This window comes from Sus scrofa, chromosome 6 (genome assembly GCF_054392235.1).
Source record: "Sus scrofa isolate SSC_HxYL_T2T_F1_AM1 chromosome 6, Sscrofa_HxYL_maternal_Yorkshire_Landrace_v2.0, whole genome shotgun sequence".
Lineage (NCBI taxonomy): Eukaryota > Metazoa > Chordata > Mammalia > Artiodactyla > Suidae > Sus > Sus scrofa.
In genome coordinates this window covers 150,116,149-150,139,135 of record NC_139388.1, presented here as the reverse complement: position 1 = coordinate 150,139,135, position 22,987 = coordinate 150,116,149, and the positions used below count along the sequence as shown (strand labels likewise).

The 22,987-nt window shown below is 40.8% G+C and overlaps 2 protein-coding genes across 38 annotated transcripts in view; one reads left to right on the top strand and one right to left on the bottom strand.

The window, feature by feature from the left end:
* The window catches only part of DNAI4 (dynein axonemal intermediate chain 4), a 75,675-nt gene extending 59,882 nt beyond the window's left edge, over positions 1–15,793 (bottom strand). Inside the window, exons 1-2 of the mRNA XM_021096495.2 lie at positions 15,264–15,793; positions 1,187–1,370 (exon numbers count right to left, since the gene is read on the bottom strand). Of these exons, the coding sequence (XP_020952154.2) occupies positions 1,187–1,370; positions 15,264–15,310 (231 nt within the window). The 5' untranslated portion in view covers positions 15,311–15,793. The remainder of the gene's footprint in view (positions 1–1,186; positions 1,371–15,263) is intronic.
* The window catches only part of MIER1 (MIER1 transcriptional regulator), a 70,430-nt gene continuing 62,956 nt past the window's right edge, over positions 15,514–22,987 (top strand). For 5 of the 37 annotated variants that reach the window (XR_014808039.1, XR_014808032.1, XR_014808033.1 and 2 more), the window contains exons 1-3: positions 15,561–15,696; positions 16,742–16,842; positions 19,610–19,686. Coding sequence is in view for 17 of the 37 variants with exons in the window: in XM_021096510.2 (XP_020952169.1) it covers positions 19,616–19,686 (71 nt within the window). In the remaining 20 variants the exon portion in view is untranslated. The other 32 variants (XR_014808040.1, XR_014808030.1, XR_014808031.1 and 29 more) reach the window with 15 other exon arrangements.

Below are 22,987 nucleotides of genomic sequence, written 5' to 3'. Positions count from 1 at the left end.
TCAGCAACTCGGGATCCGAGCTGCATCTTCAACCTACACCACAGCTCATGGCAAGGCCAGATCCTTAACTCACTGAACAAGGCCAAGGATTGAACCCACAACTTCATGGTTCCTAGTTGGATTCGTTAACCAATGAGCCACGAGGGGAACTCCTGTGCTCTCTATTTTATAGCTGGATTAGCTATAACTAATATCATAATCAACTAGTTCTTAAGGTCAGAAGTAGACTTTTTTCATTTCACTCTAATGTTCTTATTACCAATAATGAATCACAGGGCCAACTGCCAATATTATTCTGTAAGATATGCTATATGGTACAGACTTTAGCAAAATCAACAGATCAATACAGGCCTATTTCATTTCATTGCACTTCACAGATATTGTGGTCTTTACAAATTGAAGGCTTGGGACAACCCTGCATCCAACAAGTCTAAAGACACCCTTTTTTAAATAGCATTTGCTGTGTGTCTTTGTGTCACATTTTGGTAATTCTCGCACTATTTCAAAGTTTTTATTATTGTTATTTTTGTTATGGTGATCTGTGATAAGTCATCTTTGATGTTACTATGACTTGCTGAAGGCTTGGAGGATGGTTAGTCATTTTTAGCAATAAAGTTTTGTTTCTGTTTTTGGTTTTTGCCATTTCTTGGGCTGCTCCCACAGCATATGGAGGTTCCCAGGCTAGGGGTCAAATCAGAGCTGTAGCCGCCGCCTATGCCAGAGCCACAGCAACGCGGGATCCAAGCCACATCTGTGACCTACACCACAGCTCACGGCAACACTGGATCGTTAACCCACTGAGCAAGGCCAGGGATCGAACCCGCAACCTCATGGTTTCTAGTTGGACTCATTAACCACTGAACCACGACGGGAACTCCAGCAATAAAGTTTTTTAAATTAAGTCATATACACGCTTTTTTTAAACATAATGTTATTGCACACTTAATAGACTGCATATAGTGTAAACATTATTTTTATATGCGTTGGGAAACCCAAAAATTCACGTGACTCACTTTATTGCAATATTTGCTTTAATATGGGAACTGAACCTACAACATCTCTGAAGTATGCCTATATTTAGAAGTAAGTTATTGTTTCAAAGTAGCATATTTTCTACCTTTAACATTGCAGTCAAGTTCTTCATGGTGTCATTTTCAAACAAACTCAGAATTCTAAAGTCTATTACCTGGGTGACTACCTTCGTGGAGGAAATATTCATTTTCTCTGTTGTTCTTATGTCGGATGGAATCACCATGGTTTTTGACAGAGCCATTCTGCTTTGGTTTGCACCAACATATCCTCCTCTTACTTGAGCTCCTTTTGCTGGGCCATTAAAGCTAATGGACCTCCTTGGCTGTGCACCAACATTTCTATATCAGGGGAAGAAAATATTAACGGAGGATCCAGAATTAAAGAAAAATTAGCCAAGAGTGAAAAAGGCAGAATGTCATTTAGGAACATGGAAATATCTAACAAAATAAACAAGAAAAATAGTTACTTGAGACCTCATTATGAGTAAGCATAGGTCTAGAATATTTATGTGTACTGTGTCAATTTTTCCTTGTAATGATTCTATGAAATTGCTATTAACATAATTTTATATAAAATCAGAAGCTTAGGGGGAAATATTCCTATTTGGGTTGAAATTTGAACCCAAGCAGTCAGATCCAAAGTCTACACTGGTTTCTCTGGGTCTCAGTTTTCTTATCTGTAAAATGAGGATAATAATAATCCTTAATTCAAAGGCTATTATGAGGATTAAATATATTAATTTTATATTATGGTTAGGAAGTGCCGGACACATAATAAGCACAAAAAAGTATATAGTGCAGTTAGGTAGGCAGACAGAAGCAGGAGTAATAAAACCTGGGAAAGAATGACATGTTCCTACCTGAACAATTACATAATAATTTTTAATAAGAAGAGAAGTTATAATCAAAATGTCTGTATCCAGAAGAAAAAATACGATTTCACTTTTAGATCAATTCCTTAAATTCTTTAAGACTAAAACCTACCTTAACATTCTTTCATTCTAGTGCTCTGATTGTACTGACGATTTCTATAAAACTAGAATGATCATCCCTTACATTATAAAAAGGTGTGTTTCCAAAGAAAACATTTTTAGCAATATATTTACTTTCCAAATCATAACAGATAATACTTTAAAATGACAACCATCTACTTTTCATATTTTATTTTTCTTCATAGTATTTATTACTGCTTGACACTTTGTTGTCCACTCCTTTACTAGAATGTAAGAATCTTTAGGGCAAGAACTTTGTTTTGTTCATTGCTCCATCACGAGCACCCAGGACAGTGTCCAGTATATTGTGGGTGCTATTAATATTTTTTAAATAAACAACATAATTCCATTCATACAATTTCAAATTTATATTATCTTTGTCATACCCTATCCTCCCTGCTTCAGTCTCTAAGTGACTTTATTTTCAACACTTCCAAATAAACAAAACCAATGAGGCAAACATTTCATTAAATTATTTCTCTACTTTCATTATATTCTTCTTCCATATCCTACAATTTCATCTAAATTCATCCTTATTTCCTTCCTCATTCAGTTCAAAAGTTGGTCTTCTTATCTAAGGCTAATTTTTCCACCTGTGCTTTGAAACCTGTCTGTCATTACTTTCTTCTCCATCAATAATTTTCCATCTCTCAAAACTTATTCCCTGTCTTCTTCCCTTGAGCATGTAAAGGTGCTCCAATTATCTCTTCAACTTAAAAATCCTTCATTTACCTACATTTTCCACTAGTTATTATTATATTTCTCCTTCCTTTCACAGTCCAACTTCTTAAAATATTAGTCAATAATACTGTCCACATCCTAATTCCACCCTTTCCTCTCCAATTGCAGAGACTACTTTCATTAAAATCACCTAGTCTTCGTCCTTCAAACTGTAAAATCCAAAGGACACTTCCCAGTACTTATCTTTGTAGCATCTGACAGTTGTCCTTTCACCTTTCCTCTTAAAAATCACTTCTCAAATTGGTTTCAACCTCCTTGGGACCTCTAATTACCTTATCCTTCCATTTTCTACCAATTAGTCGGAATCTTTCAGGTTTCTTTTCTCTCTCTATTTAATCCAGAATCTACAATTTATTAACTGAATTGCTCTTTTATCATTATCTTCAACTCTAATTTTCTTTTTTTTCTCTTTTTTTGGTACCAAATTACTTTATTTGAAGGAATGGTGCTGAGGAAAGAACTTAAGTAGATGTTTTGGTGTGACTTATAGAAAAGGTAAAGTTAATCCAAACATGCATGCACTGCTTTGGTGACCAGGGAAGTCACCCCTATGCCTACGGGAAGCCAGCCTAAGGCTTAGCTCTCGATGTCACTGTTTCCCAGGGTGTGCTTATCAAAGAGCACTCTGCCATGCCAGATTGCCAGATTACACGAATTGGTTACACGGTCACCCAATTCTTTTATGGATTTCACTTGCTCATTCAGGTAACGAGTCTCAATGAAGTCACACAAATGGGAGTCATTTTTGTGAGTGGCCAGTTTGTGTAGTTCCAGTAGTGACTGATTCATGCTTTTTTCCAAGCATTAACACACATTCCATTGCATTCAGTCCATTCTTCCAGTCATCATGGTCTGGTTTCTTGATGTACTGAAGGAAGATTTGGCTACCTCTTTGGTTCTGCAGCTTAATCACTTCCTTAGCATGTTCCTTCTTCTCACGAGACTAGTGAAGAAAGTATTTGGCCAAGTTCCACACCAGATGATCATGGTCAAAATACTCTGACATGTGAGAACTATGTCTAGATACTCATGTTGCAACAGAAGAAAGGGTGGGGGAAAAACTGTAATTGTAATGTATACATGTAAGGATAACCTGACCCCCTTGCTGTACAGTGGGAAAAAAAAAAATAGTCTGACATGGACAAGTAGATGTAGGAGGCATAGAGCCTCAGGTTGATAGGGTGTTAATGGCCGCCTCCGAATTCTGATAATAGTTCTGGTGCACTTGAGAGAGGGACAAGGCCGTCATGGCAGGTGGCTGAGGGAAGGCGGTGGCAGCTGCACAGGAGCAGTGGAGGGGACCTTGGGGCTGTCCGAGGGCACTGTGAAGAGGTGGGGAGGGCTGGCTCTGAGCAGATGACCCAGGTTGGGGAAGAGCGCTGGTTCCATCCAAGCACTGTTGAGGTAGGAAACTGCAGAGACTCTTTGCGAAGACTGTGGCCTTTAATTTTCTTTCCCCTTGACTTTTGCTCTATTATCCTTACAAAATACAGTCCACCCAGAGGAGTGGATCAAGAAGATGTAGTACATATACACAATGGACTATTACTCAGCCATTAAAAAGAACGAAATACCGGCATTCTTAGCAACATGGATGGACCCAGAAACTATCATGCTAAGTGAAGTCAGCCATACAATGAGACACCAACATCAAATGCTTTCACTGACATGTGGAATCTGAAAAAAGGACAGACTGAACTTTGCAGAACAGATGCTGACTCACAGACATTGAAAAACTTATGGTCTCTGGAGGAGACAGTTTGGGGGGGTGGGAGGATGTGCTTGGGCTGTGGGATGGAAATCCTGTGAAGTCAGATTGTTATGATCATTATACAACTACCGATGTGATAAATTAATTTGAGTAATAAAAAAAAGTAAAACAAACAAACAAACAAAAAAATACAGTCCACCATTCTAGTTTTCCTCTTTACTATATCAGCTACTTATTCCCAAGGTCATGCATTTGACCTTGTCCTTAACAAGGTCAGCCATCAGTTTCTACTGTTCTAGCTTCTCAAATCCCAACTCCAACCATCCTTCAACTCTACAATGACCGTGAAGACCTTGATTCTGCCATGTATTTACTCCCTTACCCACCCCTCTGATGTAATCTCTTCCCTCTTGAACTTAAGGTTAATTAATATAATCCATAGTTAATTATTACAATTACTCCTTACTTACACTCTAACCCCCTTTTTCTTCTTTAAATTCACTGTACTTGCTGGCAAAATCAAAACCTTGATTAATTCTAGTCATCTTATTTTGAGCCTGAACCTGTCTATTAACCATTTTCTAGCTTCTGTAAACTTGATGTGTTAACACTTACCCTACATGCATAGGCTGGATGTACCTTGTTCAAGACAAAACCGATATGCCTGAGTCATCTTGCCTTGGCTTCCTGCCTCCCTTATTGCCCCCTTCCTTCCCCGGGGGCATGATTTTCCAACACAAACCAACCAATCCACACCTCCAACCTCCTTCTTTATTGGTCTCTCACTCTCTGGGCTCAAACTACATATTTTACTTACCCTTTAGCCAGGCACCAGTCAAATCGGGATGGCACCTATGCTCCAGAACCCAATGAAATTATTTAAACTGGTCAATACTAAACTTACTTACCCTGCTGCAACTGTTCCTTCCCACCAAAACTACAATAAAGGCTCTTGTCCACAGTCCTCATCCCCCACCGCCACTCCCACCCTGGGCCTGATGGCCAATCCCAGTGCTCCTCCATGTGACACCCTCCTCTTGGGATTTATCAGTAATAACCTATTTTTTTCAATGGCAATAAAATCCTGATCTATTGGCCTTACTATATCTCATATTTTCTATTAATACACTATGTTTAACTCAATCTGTCTAGACAACTGAAGCTAGAGAAAAAACATCTAATCACAATGGCAGGCCTCATGCTAAATTATGGATTGTTAAGTTAAAGTGGGTCATTAATGTGCCAGCACTCATACTGTATTATCTTGGTTAATTTTTTACTACATCCTCTAAGGCCGCTATTTCATAATTCTCTTTGAATTGTAACATTTCCTCTCCTATTTTTACTTTCAGCTAAATGAGAAAATTGAGGCAAGTGGGTAACTTCCAAATACTCCCACTGTCACATCTATGCACCTGCCTATATCTGTGCCTATATTTGGTTTCTCCGAATATAGGCACAGATGTACTCTGGATGAGTTATCTGATTCTAGCTTAGGTCAACTCCTCTACATGTGCACTAGATTCCACAGTTTTCCATTCCTTTTTGCCTATTTAAGGACATTGCTCTAGTAATTCTCTTTCATGCATCATAAGCTTCTCTCTCTCTACTGGATTATTCCTTTCAGCCTGTAAACATGCTATTATTTCTCTTAGCTTAAATAAACAAACAAACAAACAAAAACAAAAAACACTTTTCTTGACTCCTCCAGCTACCATCAATTCATCCTTCCTTTAAGTATAAGGAAGGATGGAAAAGACTGTCTGTACTTATTGTTTCTAATCTCCCTCTGTATATATTCTCTTGAACCTGAGCTGATCAGGCTTTTGCCCTTGTCATTCCACCAAAGGGATCCTTACCAATGACCAGTCTAATCACAATGCCAGGCCTCCACAATATTAAGTCCAATGGCTATTTTTTTTTTCTTTTTAGAGCTGCACCTACAGCATATGGAAGTGGAATCAGAGCTGCATCTGCAACCTATGCCGCAACTTGTGGCACACCAGAAACTTAACCCACTGAGCGAGGCCAGGGATTAAACCCACATCCTCACAGATACTATGTCAGGTTCTTAACCTGCTGAGTCTCAATGAGAACTCCTCAATGGCCATTTTAATGTTCTCATCTTACTTATATAAGAATTTACCCATCTAGCTCTTCATTCTTTTTTCTTTCTTTTTAAAACTTGGATTGCAGGACACTTCCCTTATCTGGTTTACCATCTCCTTTTTCTGGAGTGTTCATCCTTGGACTTCTCATATCTGTCTACACTCAAAGCCTTGGTGAACTCATCCAATGCCATGACTTAAATGCCACCTAAATGCCAAATATATCTCTAACTGGACCTCTCCTCTGAATCCCGGATCCATATAGCAACCTGCCTACTTGACATCTTTAACTCAAAATTAGCATGTCCAAAACTGAGCTCCTGACAAACCTGCCGTTACCCCAGTAGTAAACCTACTTCTCTTGCATTCTTTCCCCTTACCCTCCCTTAAAAAAAAAAAAAAAAAAAATTCCTGCAACATATGGAAGTTCCCTGGCCAGGGACTGAACCTGAGCCACAGCTACAACCTACACCTTAGCTGCAGCAATGCAGGATCCTTTAACCCACTGAGCCTGGCCAGAGATCGATCCACTCTGGCTCAGGTCACTGCAGTCGGATTCTTAACCCACTATACCACGGCAGTAGTTAAAGTTAATGCTTTTCTTCCAATTATTCAGGTGAAAAAACTTCAAAATATATCCAGAATCCAATAATTTGTTATCATGATTTTTGCCATCATCCTGGTCCAAATACTGTCCTATCTTTCTTGGATTAATGCAGTAGACTTCTAACTCATCCTTGCTTAACCTAAATTCCCTGAAATCTGTTCTTCACATGGCAACCAGAGTGATCCTTAAAAACACAAGTTAGACCACATCACTGTTCTGCTTAAAACTCTCCATTCATTTCCCATCTCAGAGTAAAAGCCTCAATCTTTACTGACCTAAAAAGTCCTACATGCATCCAATTAGATCTCTGACTTCATAATTAATCTCTCTCCCTTGCTTACTCTGCTCCAGTCATATTGGCATCCTTGATATTCCTCATACATGCCAGGTCTTGGCACTTGCTCTTCCTTTTGCCTGAAATGTTCTTCCCCATGCATGTGCATGTTTAATATTCTGCTGTTTCCAAGGCTTTACTTAAAGCCAGTCTCTTAGTATGGTCTTCCTTGGCTCTCCTACCTAAAATGTTGAATACCCCTCAAATACTTCATGTGCCCTTTCTTAATTTTTCTCCTTAGTACTTCTTACTAACATGTCTTTCACTTATTTATCTTATGAATTATATGCTTCCCAGCAGGCCCCCAAACCTTAGAAGTTCTAAGTTCCACAAGGCTAGAGACTTTGGGCTATTTTGTTCCCTGCTGTATCCCTAATGCCTACAGTAGTATCCAGCACACAGCAGCTGCTTAGTAAAAAATTGTTGAATCCCCAAATCATTATAGCCAATTCATAACAATCAATCTCCATATTCAAATGTTTACCAGCCTACAGGATAGCTCCAGCTGAATGGCTACCAAATATCTCAAACTGAATAGAGGCATAATGAAAACCTATCACATTTACTCATAAACTAGCTCTTCCTCTTTTAATCCCTATAGGGACCAGACAGAAAGGATGTTGTTTGCAAGTGATGTTGCATTTACCAATTAGGTAGTTACTGTGATCTTATGAGAATCATCAGTAAACCCTCCCAAATCTTCAGCCTCTAAGTTTATCATGCCTACCGTGATAGCTCCAACTCTTGCCACTCTGCCTGACAGAGTGGGAAATCAGAGACAGAAAGTACAGACTACTTTTCTATAAATTGTAATATATGCCTGTACCCAATTATTTAGAAATTTTTGGTACATAGCCAGCTATGTTAGAAAACAGATGTCTTCAATAGAGGCAAATTAGTCGGCAATAAAAAGGATGATCTTCAGGAGATAACTGCTTTGAAAGTTTTGCCTGAAAAACAGTCACGATATGAGAGGTTATGGGTAGCTGTACATCCTTGAGTTTCCTGAACCACGGCCCTAATCTGTTTTGTTCATTCCTATATCTTCAGTATATAGGGCCATAGCTGGAAAACACAGGGCATTCATTTGGTATCTGTAGAATAAACACTTGATGATTACTTCTATAAAAAAAGAGACTAATGACATTAAAAGCATGCTACACATACATAAATCTCACTATAAAATAAACAACCACACGAGGAAAGGAGCAGTGCCTTAAAATTTTTTTTCTGTATTAGCCCCTTCTTATTTTAATGGGATTAAAGTAAAAATTCCAATCTAAACCAAATCAATTTCTCTCATTTGTGCAATAGTTATTTATAAAACACTTACTGTACATAAAACTCTATGCTACATGCTGGCAGGGGTACAATATGAATCGATGTGGGCTCCAAGAAGCCTACAGTCCAGTAATAGAGATAAAACATACATAATTATAATGAAAATACAAACTGTACTTGCCTCAAGAGACTTATGCATAAGATAAAGTGAAAGTTGTGGTAAAGATTACCTTGGGTGAGAGGAGTGAGCAGAGAAATCATGAAGGTGACATTTGAATTAGGCTTGAATGTAGGTCAGATTCAAAAGAAGAGCATGGGTTGTGCATGTATATGTGTTTGGGTCTGGTACAGCTGCAGGTGAGGAGGGATCAGGGTACTGGAGCCGGACAAGAAAAGCACCCTGAGCAAAGAACACTGTGAACAATGAAATAGAAAAGCATATGGTATATACGTTTAATTGAATCTAAATGATTCAATTAGATAACATGAAGGAAAACAAAGTTAAGCTCTGCATAAAGAAAATGACCAGGCTAAGTCTTTGAAAAACTACACTTCAGAAAAATTCAGTTATATATAGAACACACTAGATGAAGACCATTAGTTAAGAAACTGGAAATAGGTGAGGTGAGAAGTAATCAAGATTTAACCTGGGGTGGCAAATATAAAATAAAACAAATGTTAGAAACAGCAAGTATTGGAGTTCCCGTCGTGGCGCAGTGGTTAACAAATCCGACTAGGAACCATGAAGTTGCGGGTTCGATCCCTGCCCTTGCTCAGTGGATTAAGGACCCGGCGTTGCCGTGAGCTGTGGTGTAGGTTGCAGACGCGGTTCGGATCCCGCGTTGCTGTGGCTCTGGTGTAGGCTAGTGGTTACAGCTCCGATTCGACCCCTAGCCTGGGAACTTCCATATGCCGCAGGAGCGGCCCAAGAAATGGCAAAAAGACAAAAAAAAAAAAAAAAAAAAAAAAAAAAAAAAAAAAAAAAAAAAAAATCAAGTATTAAGCATATTTTTTATTTTCTGTATTTTGATGTTTCAACATCTAGTAACTTGCTGAACCTGGAGGGACTGCCCCTCCCCGGGCTACTCAATTCCTAGACACAGTAAGGAACTTGCCTACAAGCACACTCTTTAATATGCAGACCGACCAATCCAGAGCCCATTTCCTCAATCACCTCCTTTGTCAGGCCCTCTAAGAGATCTCACTCTCTGGGTCATTATCCATTTGCCCTAATCAAGGCAGGGATAGGAACCAGAAGACTGGGCCCGGAGCCTTTTGAAATTATTCAAACAAGCCATTCCTAAACCTGCTTATTTGGCTTTGCCCATTCCCCACCATGGAAATCACAATGAAGCTTCTTGCCCATATTTTCCCCTAGCTACTTCTACCTCCTGACTGGCCCTGGGGTTTCCTCATGGGGCCCCCTGGGTGGGTGTACCACGCCATGCCTCCTGATTCTAGGGATCAACGAGTATTAAAAAACAAACAACTTCCTCCTTCATGGTATTTATTTCTGTGCCTATGTTTCTTACCATACCTGATTAAAGCGTATCCCAAATACCCTTAAAACAGGCAGATATTGGAGTTCCCGTTGTGGTGCAGTGGTTAACGAATCCGACTAGGAACCATGAGGTTGCGGGTTCGGTCCCTGCCCTTGCTCAGTGGGTTAACGATCCGGCATTGCCATGAGCTGTGGTGTAGGTTGCAGACGCGGCTCGGATCCCGTGTTGCTGTGGCTCTGGTGTAGGCCAGTGGCTAAAGCTCCAATTCAACCCCTAGCCTGGGAACCTCCATATGCCGAGGGAGCGGCCCAAGAAATAGCAACAACAACAAAAGACAAAAGACAAAAAAAAAAAAACAGGCAGATATAAAATGAATAGGACTTACTAATTGATAATAACAAAGCCACCTTAAATTTCAAAGTACTTCTATGTTAGTTGTTCAGTTCTTTTATCTGCTTATTCCATTTTTTTTTTTAAATTGAAGTATAACTGACCTATAACACTTTGTTAGTTCCAGGTGCACAGTACAGTGATTATTTCTGTACATTACAAAATAATCACCACTCAAATTCCTACAATAACTTACGAGATATTTAATTGCTGTTTTACATATGAGAAAACATAAATTCAGAGAGGTCAGTTTAAATGCCCAAACTCATCCAATAACGCATTCATGTGTGTTCTTGAGCAAGTTTCTTAGTCTCTTTTTTTCCTCTTATGTAATTTAAGGTTAATAATAGTATCTGCCTCACAGGGTTAAGATGATGATTAGTCTTTATTTCTAAAGCACAATAAGAAGTTGAATTGTAGACATGTTTATTTTAGATAACATGAGTGATATTCTGGTGGAGCTGCCTGGTAGCAATCAAAAATTCAAGAAGAAAGTGAATTTCAAGGAACAGAAATGAGAGCTGGAGATAGAGATTTGAGCATCTTTAATGAAGATGGTAATCAATGAACTGAATTCCAGAAAAAAGGTATTTAGAGGAGTACTACATGAAGAGGTGAAGTTCAGAGTTAAGGAGGGGAAGATCAATAATGTCAAATGCCGCAGAGGTAAAAAGAAAGCACATTTAATTTGGTGACTGTTGAAACTTTTAGTTTACTCATTATTGACTTTTGAGTAATTTTGGTACAGCTACAGAGACAACAGACTGAAAGGCTTAAAGAGTAAACACAAACAATTCTGGCTTCTGGTCTGACATGTAAAGGCTGTCAAAGACATTGGACCTGTACTTAAAAGAAAAAGGCTGAACAAATTGAAAATCAATGGGTCTTCTTAGATCCATCAGAGAATTCAGGAAATTCCCAAATTGAAAGATGGAGATGCAGGAAAAACAGAGACTCACAATTTACTGGGGGCAGAAACTGCCACTGGAGCCAGCAAGTGGTAGGAGGACCCGAAGGGTAACTAATTGCTGAAAACAGAGTGCAGACCAATTCAAAAGAGAAAAATTCCTGGAGGCCCAACCTTAGGGAGGCCCCCCACACTTTTACAGGTTTGCCTTCATGAGTTCCACCAGGCTCTCAGGATGAAGATCAGAGAACATATCCCCCTGATAGTTCCGGCTGGGGGAAAGGAGGTAACAATCTGAAATATACCTGGAATGTGTGATTATCCTTAACAAAGAGCTGCCTTCAAGAAAAACCATTTTACCAGAGCCTAACCAACATGGAGGAAAGGAAATGTCCTACTCGAAGTCTATCTAACTTTCTTCTTCCACCTAAAGAAAAAATTCCTGAGAAATACTTGTGAAAGTTACAGCCTGGAGGACAAAGACCCACCAAAAGATTAAGACCTAATCACAGGACTATGGAACACTTCTCCCCCTGCCCCCAACACCTGACCACTACATCAACACTGCTCCTGTACAATAACAGGAGACTACAATAGGAAAAAAAATTGCAAAGCTTTATTTAAGAAGGAGTCTCTAGGGAAAGCTAAAAACATACAGAAGACAAAAACCAGGACACAAGAAGAAACTGAAGCCTTGGAAACCTACAGCTACATCAAAGAGCCTAATTCCTAGATAGATTAACAATAAAATCTCACACTAAGGGCTTCCTTAACCTCAGTTCATATTATCTGATGGAACATGTTCAACTTAAAGGCAAAAAATAGTCTGATGAAACAAAGCAAGCATTAGAGCAAGAAGATATGGCAGAGATTTTGAGTTGTCAAGACTGGGAATTTACAATAATTTTGATTAATACCCTAAGCATTATAATTGAAAAAGTGAATAGCATTCAAGAACAGATCAACACTCCTCCCTCCAATATCAAAAGGAACTGAATGAACAGCCAATCTCTGAATTAAGACGTTGTGAATTTACATGGTGGGAATGTGATACACCTTCAGTAGAAACCATACTTCAAATTTTTATCTTTTCCCAGGCTAATGATACTCTCTCGTGATGTTGGTAGCAAGCCACAGCTCTCAGTAAGCCATACAATCAAGAGTAAACAACTGATACACTTACAGCAATTCTGTACCCATACAATCATTATTTTTACTTTCAGTACAGTATTTAATAAATTACATGAGGTATTTAACACTTTATTATAAAACAGGCTTTGAGCAGAGTTCCCTTGTGGCTCAGCAGGTTAAGGATTCAGCACTGTCATTGCTGTGGTACGAGGCCAGTCCCTGTCATAGGAACTTCTTCACATTGCTGGTGCGGCCAAAAAAAAAAAAAAAAAAAAAAAGCCTGTGTTAAATGGTTTTGCCCAACTGTAGGCTAATGGAAGTGTTCTGAGCATGTTTAAGGTAGGCTAGGTGTATTAAATGCACTTTCTACTTAATGATATTTTCAACTTATGATGGTATTGGGCCATAACCTCATTCTAAGTTGAGGAAGATCTGTATTGTTAAAACAATGGAAAAGATCCAATATAGGAAAAACTGGAGAAAGTAGAAAATTGATAAATACATGTTTCATGAGATCCTAAGATCAGGATTAAGTCCCAAACTGAGGAAGATGAGCAATAACATATTAGGTCAAACCAATGGTTGTAAATGATAGTATCTATGAAATTTTAATTAGATAATATGGTTAGCTCAAAAACTGGTTATACCACTTCCTATCTCCCACCCCACTCTTTCCTTAACAGATAACTTCTCATTAATGTGTTATTATTTAAGAAATCCCCCAAAGAATTTTTCTAACACTCTCTCAGGTACTATGAGGGTTCTATGACATTTAAAAAATTTACATGAAATAAAATTTTACTTTGAGATTTCCATACCTACAAGTAAAAACAAAAACCAGACAAGATGAGCAGTAGCTAATGTTACTGAAGTACATATTCATTCATTTGCTGTCAGCAAGAATTTATTGAGTGTCTTCTTCAATTCTAGGCAATAATGGTGGAAAAAAATCTCTGCCTTCACGGAATACATCATTGCTTGGATGAAGACAGATTAACAAATATATAATATGCCAAACACGAATAAGTTTTATGGAGAAGAATAAAGCGAGTTGAGGAACCTGTGCTGGGAGGAGTATTATTATTTCATGTAAGGTACTTAGGAAGGACTCTTTGATGAGGTGACACCTGAAGGAAATGAGTCATGAGATTACAAGGGGGTATAATATTCTAAAGAACAGCAAATGCACATCTTGAGGTAGGGAAATGTGCCTGTACCATTGTGGAACCATCTGAGTGTATTTAGTCAGCCAAGGTGAAGAGTCCAAGGTGAGGTCCTGTAGGGCCCTGCAAGGATGTGGGCTTTCACTCTGAATGAAATGGGAAAAACTGGATGCTTTCCAGAAAAGCCACAGTGATTTACATGTTGAGGGTGACTGTTAGAGGGGGAATAAGTTCAGGTTTAGATACGAATTTTGAGATGCCTATTAACTCCTAAGTGCAGATGTTTGTCTGTTTTCGTGGAAAAGCCTACAGATAAACTTGTAAAGCATCAGTATACAGGTAATTCTGAAAGGCAAAAAACAATAGTGCGGAAAAGAGGTTTAAACACTGATCCCAGCAACACTCCCACATTTAGGTATGGACGAGATGAGGTACCAGCAGAGTATTTTGAAAAGAGGTAGACATAAACCAAGGGGACAATTAAGGAGGGGTGGTGTTCCAGAAACCCAATTATGTGATTCGAAACTCAAGAAGTGATAAACTAGATGAAAACTGCTAATGAATGTGTTAGAAAAGAAACTGAGAAATGTCCAGTTGGATAGCTGGAGAGCTATTGCTTACCTTCACAAAAGCTATTTGTGTGTGTGTGAGAGAGAGAAGTGGTAGGATGGACAAAGACCTGAGTACCATATTCAAGAGAGAACGCAAGGTTCTCTTCCAAGTTCATTCAACAAGTTCTGCTAAAGAAAGACAGCTGGAAGAGACTGGAGAGCAGAGTCACAGAAGGCTTGAAAAGAGAGAACAAAAGTGGTCTGGAAGCATGGAAGGGACGAGGAATTAGGAAACTTTAGTGGGGCTGCTGGACTAAGGGACCATATAAGTTTAAAAGTGAGACAAATCGCCAGAGCTGTCTGCTTTTCTCCAGCCTCTCATCCACTGCTGCAGAACAACAGAACGTTGTGAGCTGGAATGAGTTTTAAGGGAGGATGGTATGAGGAGGAGGCAGGAAAAAACCTCGACTACAGCGCATAGCAATGTACAGTCTGATGAGTCATAGAAGTTGAGAGGACTGAACATCTCGGCACAATTTGAAGGCAATAGGCTTGAGACTGCAGACCGAAAACAAAACAAAAAAACAGGAGTACTAGGACGAAAGGTAGTTCTAAACAAACTAGGTTCTTTTCTAAGAGAGCAAGCACAGCAGTAGAGGTTTAGAAAAGGATGTATTAGGTCAAGGAAGGAAACACTGCCGCCTAGGAGCTTCCAAGACTGCTGATTGAACACAGATGCAGTAAAATACAGGCTCTGAAAGGGCTCTCTCCGGGATCAGGCGGGATGGACTAAAGTTTCAGCGCCGGAACTTACACCCCGAGATTCTGCTGCTTGCGGCTGTTTACCGGAGAGATGGGCATGGCGGCGACCGGATGGGAGTGGTCGACCACCCCCTTCCTTGGCTGCTTCTGGAGACCCAGTATCCCAACCCTCGGCGTTAGCGGCTCCAGCTGAGGCACGGGAATGTTTGCCGGGCGTCATGGAGACAGTGGAGCCCTGGCTCAACAAGCGGCCGCGCGGTTGGCTGGCGGCTAGAGGCCCAGGAGGAGGGCGGAGGCGAAGGGGAGGGCAGAGGGTTGGCGGAGCAAGAGGAAGCTCCGGCCGACGACTAGAAGAAGGAGGCGGGCGGCCCGGGCCCCAGGCCCCTCCCAGGCTCTGAGTCTCCCCGGCTGCAGGCGGATGGATGGGGCTTCTTCAGGCGGTGGCGGCAGCAGCGAAGGTGGCGGTGGCAGCAGCGGCAGCGGCTGTAAGTGCAGCCTCCATAAACCATCTATCCTCTCCTAGTCCTATTTGGGATGAAGGGCTCTCCAAGTGTCCCCGGTACCCTTTTTCTCCTTCCCCTCCCCCACCGCACTGTATCGCCCGGAAGATCCTTAACTTCCGGGGAGGGGCTGAGAGATCAAGCCCTTCTTGCTCCCCCTCCCGAAGTGGCGCCGGCCACCCAGGGCGCATGCGCAGCGCCTCTCCGCCGCCCACCCCTTCCCAGCCGGGTCTTTTGCTTTGGCGGTGGTGGCTGCAGCGCCGGTCTTCCCCAGCATCCGCGGCGCGCTGGGAATCCGCTGCGGAGTGAGTTCGCCTCGCCCTGTCGGCTTCCGCCCCTTTCTTCAGTCTGATCCCGAACCTGGTCGGGGTGGGGCCAAGCTGATGGTGCCCGTGGCTCCGCCTCTTTGCCTCTGTATCACGGATTCGATCCCACTGCAGCCCTTGGGCGAACCGGCCCTTTTCAGAGGGAGTGAGGGAGGGAAGAGAGGTTCGAAGAAGGCGTTATTGTAAGGGAGTGAGGTCCTCGCAGCCCCACCCTGGAGACAGATGCCTCCCCCGCCTTTGAATGGCCTTGTTCTTTCAGCTTTTGGTGGAAAGATCTCTGGCCTGGAGCCCATCGCTAGTCTTCGCTATGTGACCTTGGGCGAGTCATTATCCATCTCTGGGCCCCATTTATGCCCAAAGCTTCCTCCAACGCTAAAACTCTTAATTTTGCAGAAAAGCTTATGCAATTACAAGACTGGCCCCTCCACTGAGGCCGCTTAGCTGAGACCACCCGGAGTTGAGTGAACCTTTCTTCAGTCATGGGTGGAATAAGGCGACCTATTTTTGAGGTCGCTTTTATTTCATTACCATCAGTTACAGACTGCATGACCCAAGGCTCATTAATGTTTTTCTAAAATTGTCGTGGGATTCCTGTCCCAATTCTTGACCGTGTTTTAAAAAATTAGAGACAGGGTGAATGGGGAGCTTGTGGTATCATCGTCTTTGGTCTCCTTACTACTGAGGCTCTCTTTCCTTTGATCCAGATGGTGTGGTGGCTCGATTCTCCCAGTGCCTGGCTGAGTTTCGGACGTGGTTAAGAACCAACTGGTTGAGGTTCAATGCAGACAAGACGGATGTGATGCTGGTAGGCAGGGGCACGCTTGGAGATTAAGGGAGGGAAAGTCCAAACTCCCTCAAGTAATATAAATGTTATATTACTCTTCTAGTGTATGAGAACGACTGATGGGCTAATAATTTCCAGAGTTTGGATGAGATAAAAATAACATGTCAAAAATATTAAAACTATTGAAATATCAGTTTGTGGTAATCTGATAAAGTGGAACCACTGGATACAATTCTTTATGTAAAAATTACGAAAAGAAAAACCAGAACTGTTCTTTGAAGAATCAAAAGGCTATATATATGTGTGTGTATTTGGAGTGGCATTAATAAAAATCAAACTAAAAAAAAGATGATGCTGATTGTTGCATAGATGTGGGGCTTACAAATGTAATGCATTAATTACTACTTTGTAACCTACATTCTGCTTGCTAAAGTAAAGGTAAAATTCTCAATTTATCTAAAATCTCAGTTTAAAAATAGGTGACATCAACATTTAGGTATTCTCAACCAAATTCATAGTTATCCATAAATTTTTACCTGCACATCATGTGTAGGCTGTCACTTTTAAATAAAAATTTTAGGAAATAGTTTACAAAGTAATCTCAAAAGGGACTCGTGGACTCTGAAAATTGTTAGATACAGAATTTGATTTTAGAATTGTGAATGTGCTGTATTAATCTGTTTCATTTAAACAGTCTCAGAGTCTAAATTGTTACAGGTATTTTCTTGGTGCATTTTGAGAGGTACCTTTCTGAATTGCATAACGTGTTTTTATAGTATTGGTATACATTACTTATCTTTGAATCAAATATTGGTACCAAATTAAAGGTTATATTTCTTAGATGTATGTAAATTGCCAGGTTTAATTATTGGCTAGTTTGAGGTGCTGGTTGAAGTAAAATTGAGGCTTAACATGCTTTTGTTAATAGCAAAATAATAACTTTGAGGGGTTCGTGTATGTGTGCATGTGTGTGTGTATGTATGTGTATTGGAGCCTCTATAAAATTGTTTAATAATTTTTAATGGAGTATGCAGTAAATTGCTTAAAAATAATTTCCCAAAATAACAGCAGTTTTGAGTAGCTTAATGTGGTAAAAGTTGATGTTAGCTTGCCGGAAAATAAGGAAGCCTTTAGATGGAGAATGGGAGCTAAAGAGGCATTTATTCAGGCTTTGTATAGTGATTTTTTTGTTTTAAGGCATTAGCCACAAACCTCACATATAATTGGAATTAACAACACCTTTTAGCCTAACTGTAAATGTTTTACTACACAATTCTAACAGAACTACCATTTTGGATATCACAATAATAAAGACTATAAACTAATAATTTTAAATACCTAATCGGTAATGGTGAATTTTCTCATACTGTCAACTCTATAACGTCCCATTTTCAGTTCACCTAGTATCAATAGGATTTACAGTTTTTGTTAACCCAAGTATAAATATTAAGTGTTTGTATTTGAATACAAAGAAGACATCTGTTGAATTAATCCAAAATGCTGGAGAACTCAAGGTAGCAGGAAGAAGTAAGAAGGAGGTAGATTCTAATTTAATAAAAAGAAGACTGTTCCAAACATTAGAGCTTTTTTTTGAAAAGAGCAGCCTTATCAATGCATGAGAGAGTGAGTCACTGGAGGTGTTTAAACATAGGCAGAAAAGCCTGGTAGTGGGGAAAATGGAATGAGGGATTCCTACCTAGACAGGGTAGAAATTGACTAAAAACCGCTAAGGTCCCATCCAACATTAAGATACTACAGCTCATGAATCATTAAGTTTTACATATTTGATACTAAAGAGGTAAGCAAGAGTTTTGAGAAAGACTTAGCTATCCTTAAGATGGCTCCTAAAAATTTTTAAGATAGAATAATAAAAGGGGAGTAGAATTCAGTACTATTGAATTCAGTGTTAATATATTACTCGAGACTTAAAATATTGGAGGTGTTTCCCTTTACCTTTATGATATCTGAACCTAAAAAACAAAAAAATCACTTAACCCACATTTGCAAAAAAAAAGGAAGGAGAAAAATGTAGAGGGAGTTTTCCCCCAAACTATTGTTAAAATTACCACTTAAAATTAGTAAAATTGATACACAGTATTAATAGACTTAAAAAAGTCCTTTGTCAGTAGATACCTAGTCAAATATGTCCCAGATCTCCATATTCCCGACAATTCGAGAATTCATTCAGTAGCTTAAGGGATCATGATCCCCAGCTCTTTATCACAATGGTGATCTTTGTTGGAGGTTTAAACTGAAGAATCAAAGATTAAATGGTCTTAAGCAAGTTATTCCTGTACCTTGCATTTTGACAATATGTTTAACTTTCCTTTAGGTAACCAGCTAAATTTTTATTTATTGGCTTTCATATTTAAATGGATAATTCTCCTTCAACCTGATGGTTTTATAAAGCCTGAGTTCCTACCTCTGGGCCTCTTATTCTTTGTAGCTTTACCCACCTCAGGTCTGTGCACATCCATTGTTCTTTGCCTTCACAGCTATTTCCATCAAGCATCTCAAAGTGAGAAGTGTTTGAATATAAACTGACTTATAAAAAAGTCATTTCTGTTTCAAGTCCAAAGGACTAAGGTAATTCAACAGGGTAACTCTTAGAAACTTTATAACTATGCTAAAATACTTATTCCCCAAGGAATCCTGAAAAACACTTTTATATAAGTATTCTAAAAAATAAAATGAAAATACTGTACAGTACAGTTAATGGTAAAAATTGTTTATAGATTTGGGAACCTTAAAGTTTTCCTTTCTCTTCTTTCCCTTGCTTTTCTTTCAGTAGAAAATGTGCATCAGATGTTTATGTTTAATTGGTTTACAGACTGTCTGTGGACTCTTTTCCTGTCAAATTACCAGGTAATGTCCTTTCACTTAGCAGCTACTTCATATACCTATAAATGCACAAAATATTCATTCACAAATTATTATTGGACATAAGAATTTCAAGTTAATGTTGAATCTTTGGAAATCAACTTTTTAATGTCTAGAATTTTAAGGAAATATAAATAACTTAAAACAGCCTTCCCCATATTCCATTGTAAGTATCAACTTAAAGAAAAACTGTGTATGTGCACATTTATGCAATATATTGTGGTGCTGGCATCACGTTATTTGGAGGGAATGAGTAAGTTTCATAGTTAACTGGTTGAATTCGGTAGTCATTTTCGAAATTGCCTTAAGACCCTTGAACATTTGGGAGAAAATGGTCTTTGTGAAATAAGACTTTAACTCCTGGTTTGGTAAAATGTGTTAGTGCGTGTTTTAATCACGTTTGCATTACGCAGTATCTGCTTTAGTAATGGAAGTGAAACGTGTTTGTTATTTTGCTGGCAATCATCAGAACTGGCATCAAAGCCAACTGGCAGTTCTAGGGCAATACATTAAAATAAATTTTTAAATTGCAGGCACTGGAAATAGGCAAGTTCTCCCTCCATGCAGTCGAGTCGGAGATTATTTATATCCATCAAAGAGCAGCTTTTCAGTATTTCACATTTAAATTTTTTCTCTAGTTGTGCAGAATTCAACCCTTACACGGTTATGTTGATACTGGCATCGCCGAAGGTGTGTGAGGAAAAGCAAATGAGATATGAGGATGTCAGACTACCTAGCGCAATACCTTTTTCTCTGCTCTGACCCGTAAGATTTTGAGATAGGAGATTTTACACTTTGTCGGGGATCAATCAAGAAAAATATTTATCAAGGGATAACCGCTTTGAAAGCACACTACTTGCCGTTGTTGCATCAGAGCAACATCCGCTTTCCAGCAAATGCAGTTCAAACAACGCCTACACGTAAAACGTAACGTATCTCTCCCCCGACGTGAATGCTGGACGCGACTCCTTTGGCTCCTTCCCTTGACCTCTAGTCTCTGGAGCCCTCTCCCGGGCTGGCGTCGCGGATCCACTAGGGCAGGGGAGGCGCCGGACGCTGAGATGCCCACCTCCCCCCCACACCCACCTTGGCTCCGCCCCCTCCGTGCTCCTCTCGGAGTGGGCTGCCTCGGGGCCGCGCGCGCGCGCGCGCTCCTGTTCCCGCGCGCGCCGGCCTTTTCCCTCCATTCCAGCTCAGCCCGGGCGCCGCGAGGGGGCGGAGTGGGGTGTGGTGGGCGCGCTCGGGCGGCTCCTGCGCGTTCCCGCCGAGGCAGCAGCGGCGGGAGCGGCAGAGACGGCGGCCGGAGTCCCGTTGCCGAGTCTCACATCCGGGTTCTGGCCGTGACCCAGCTGCGGCCGCCGCGGAGATGTGACCCGTCAGTACGGCAAATATGGCGGAGGTAAGGGAGCGAGCTCCCCCTCCCCGTCCCGGAGCCGGGCGCCCCGGGGTCCGGGCCGAGGAGAAGTGGAGTGGGCCTGGCTAGGAGAGGCCCAGCCCTGCTGGCGCCACTGCCCACCTGTTGTCCGGTACAGGCCGCGCTCTGGGCTGGAGCTTTTCGTGGAACTTAGTTGGGATGGGTCCGGGGGTAGGAGGAAGCGGAGGCGTAGTTGGACTTCGGGGGCAGTTGCAAGGGGCGAGGGCTGCGGAGCAGTGCGAGTGGAGAGGGGCGAGGGGGAGGGGGCGCCCGCGGGGCTGGGGCGCGGGTGGCGCAACTTCGCCGGCCGGTGCTAGGGCCGGGAGAGGAGCTGCCGCTTCCTCTTACGAAGTTTCTTCCCTCCCTTACTGAGATGCTGTTGCGCCCTTCCGCGTCGCCCCCGCCGGCTTGCTACTGACATCCCGTCTGTGTTGGGGGGAAACGTAAGGACAACGGTCTTTGATTAACTCTCACATTTTCTTGATGGTGATCAGCTGTGCGTGGAGGAATGAACCTGGTCTTTCGCAATCCATTTGTAGAGCTTGGGGGAATCTCCTGGTTTCTTCAACATCCCCCCGCCTTCCCCTGTAGAACCTCTTTTTTTCTCTCTTTACTTGTCAGAAGAGTTGCTTTTCTCTTTTTCTCCCCCCCCCCATCGCCTTCACTTTGCAGGCATTTTTTGCTTCCCTTCCAAATTAAGAGTATCTGCTTTCTTTTCCAAAATTTTTCCACATAGGGAAGAATTCCCCCCCCCCACGCCCCGTTTGCTCTTTACTGGTAAACTAGTTTCCAAAGCCCCCTTTCTTCGGTGGTAGTTTTTTTTTTTTTTTTTTTTAACATTTTGGGGCCTCAAATCGTCGGGCAAACAACTTGTTATGATTAATTTTGAATTTAGTATATGCTATTGGAGATTTAAATTTTTTGCCTGTGTTTTGAAGCTTTAAACATTAGGTTTTTTTTTTTTTTTTTTAACCATTTTTCCCATTTACCCTCGGAAAAATTTCGGTATCATTTACTCGCTGAAGTTCAGGGGATGATGTATTTGGACTTTATGTCTTCTTTAAGTAGAGCCGCTTGATAAGGCTTTTTTTTTTTGATTGATAAGGCATTTTTTTCTTCTTAGAATTACCATTTTCATTGCCTCAGAGGGGCCTAAAAACATTCAGGAAGTAGGTAGTTATATTTACTTTCCAACCCCCGATTTTCTCCGTCATTTACTAAGTGAAGTCAGTGATGAGTACATTTTTATCACTACCATCATACCTCCTTTTTAAACCGTGGCATACAGAAACATCGATTATGGGGGAAAAAATTTGGAGGCATTTTCTTGTACCTGTTGAATGGAGTGACCTAAAGCTTAACAGTTTTCTGGAGTGGCTCTTAGGTGCTCCTTCTCCCCTTCTTTACGGAAATACTGATTTTATATTTATGTCCTGGGGTATTTGCTATTAGAAGAGGAGGAGATTTTACTGTAGCAGGATTGGTTGCTGCTAGGATTGTTTCTAAACGTTTGGTATTTCTGATTTAAAACTAAATTTAGATATTAAAATTTATTTCTATTTCTTTTGCTCTGTGTAGCTAAGGAATTATATTTCAAGGAATATGAGTTGGAGAAAACATAGTACTTTGTATTTCACTTAAATCTGATTGCATTTATTCCACTGGGCTAAAAGAATTTTAGTAGTGATGAGGTTGTTAAATGTTTCTTTCCTGGAATTCCCATTTTGGACAGCGGGTTTAGAAGCCGGCTGCAGCAGCTTGGGTCGCTGCGGAGGCTTAGGTTCGATCCTCGGCCGGGTGTGGTGGATTAAAGGATCCCGTGTTGCTCCAGTGGCTGATTCAGTCCCTGGCCTGGGAACTTCCGTGTGCCAG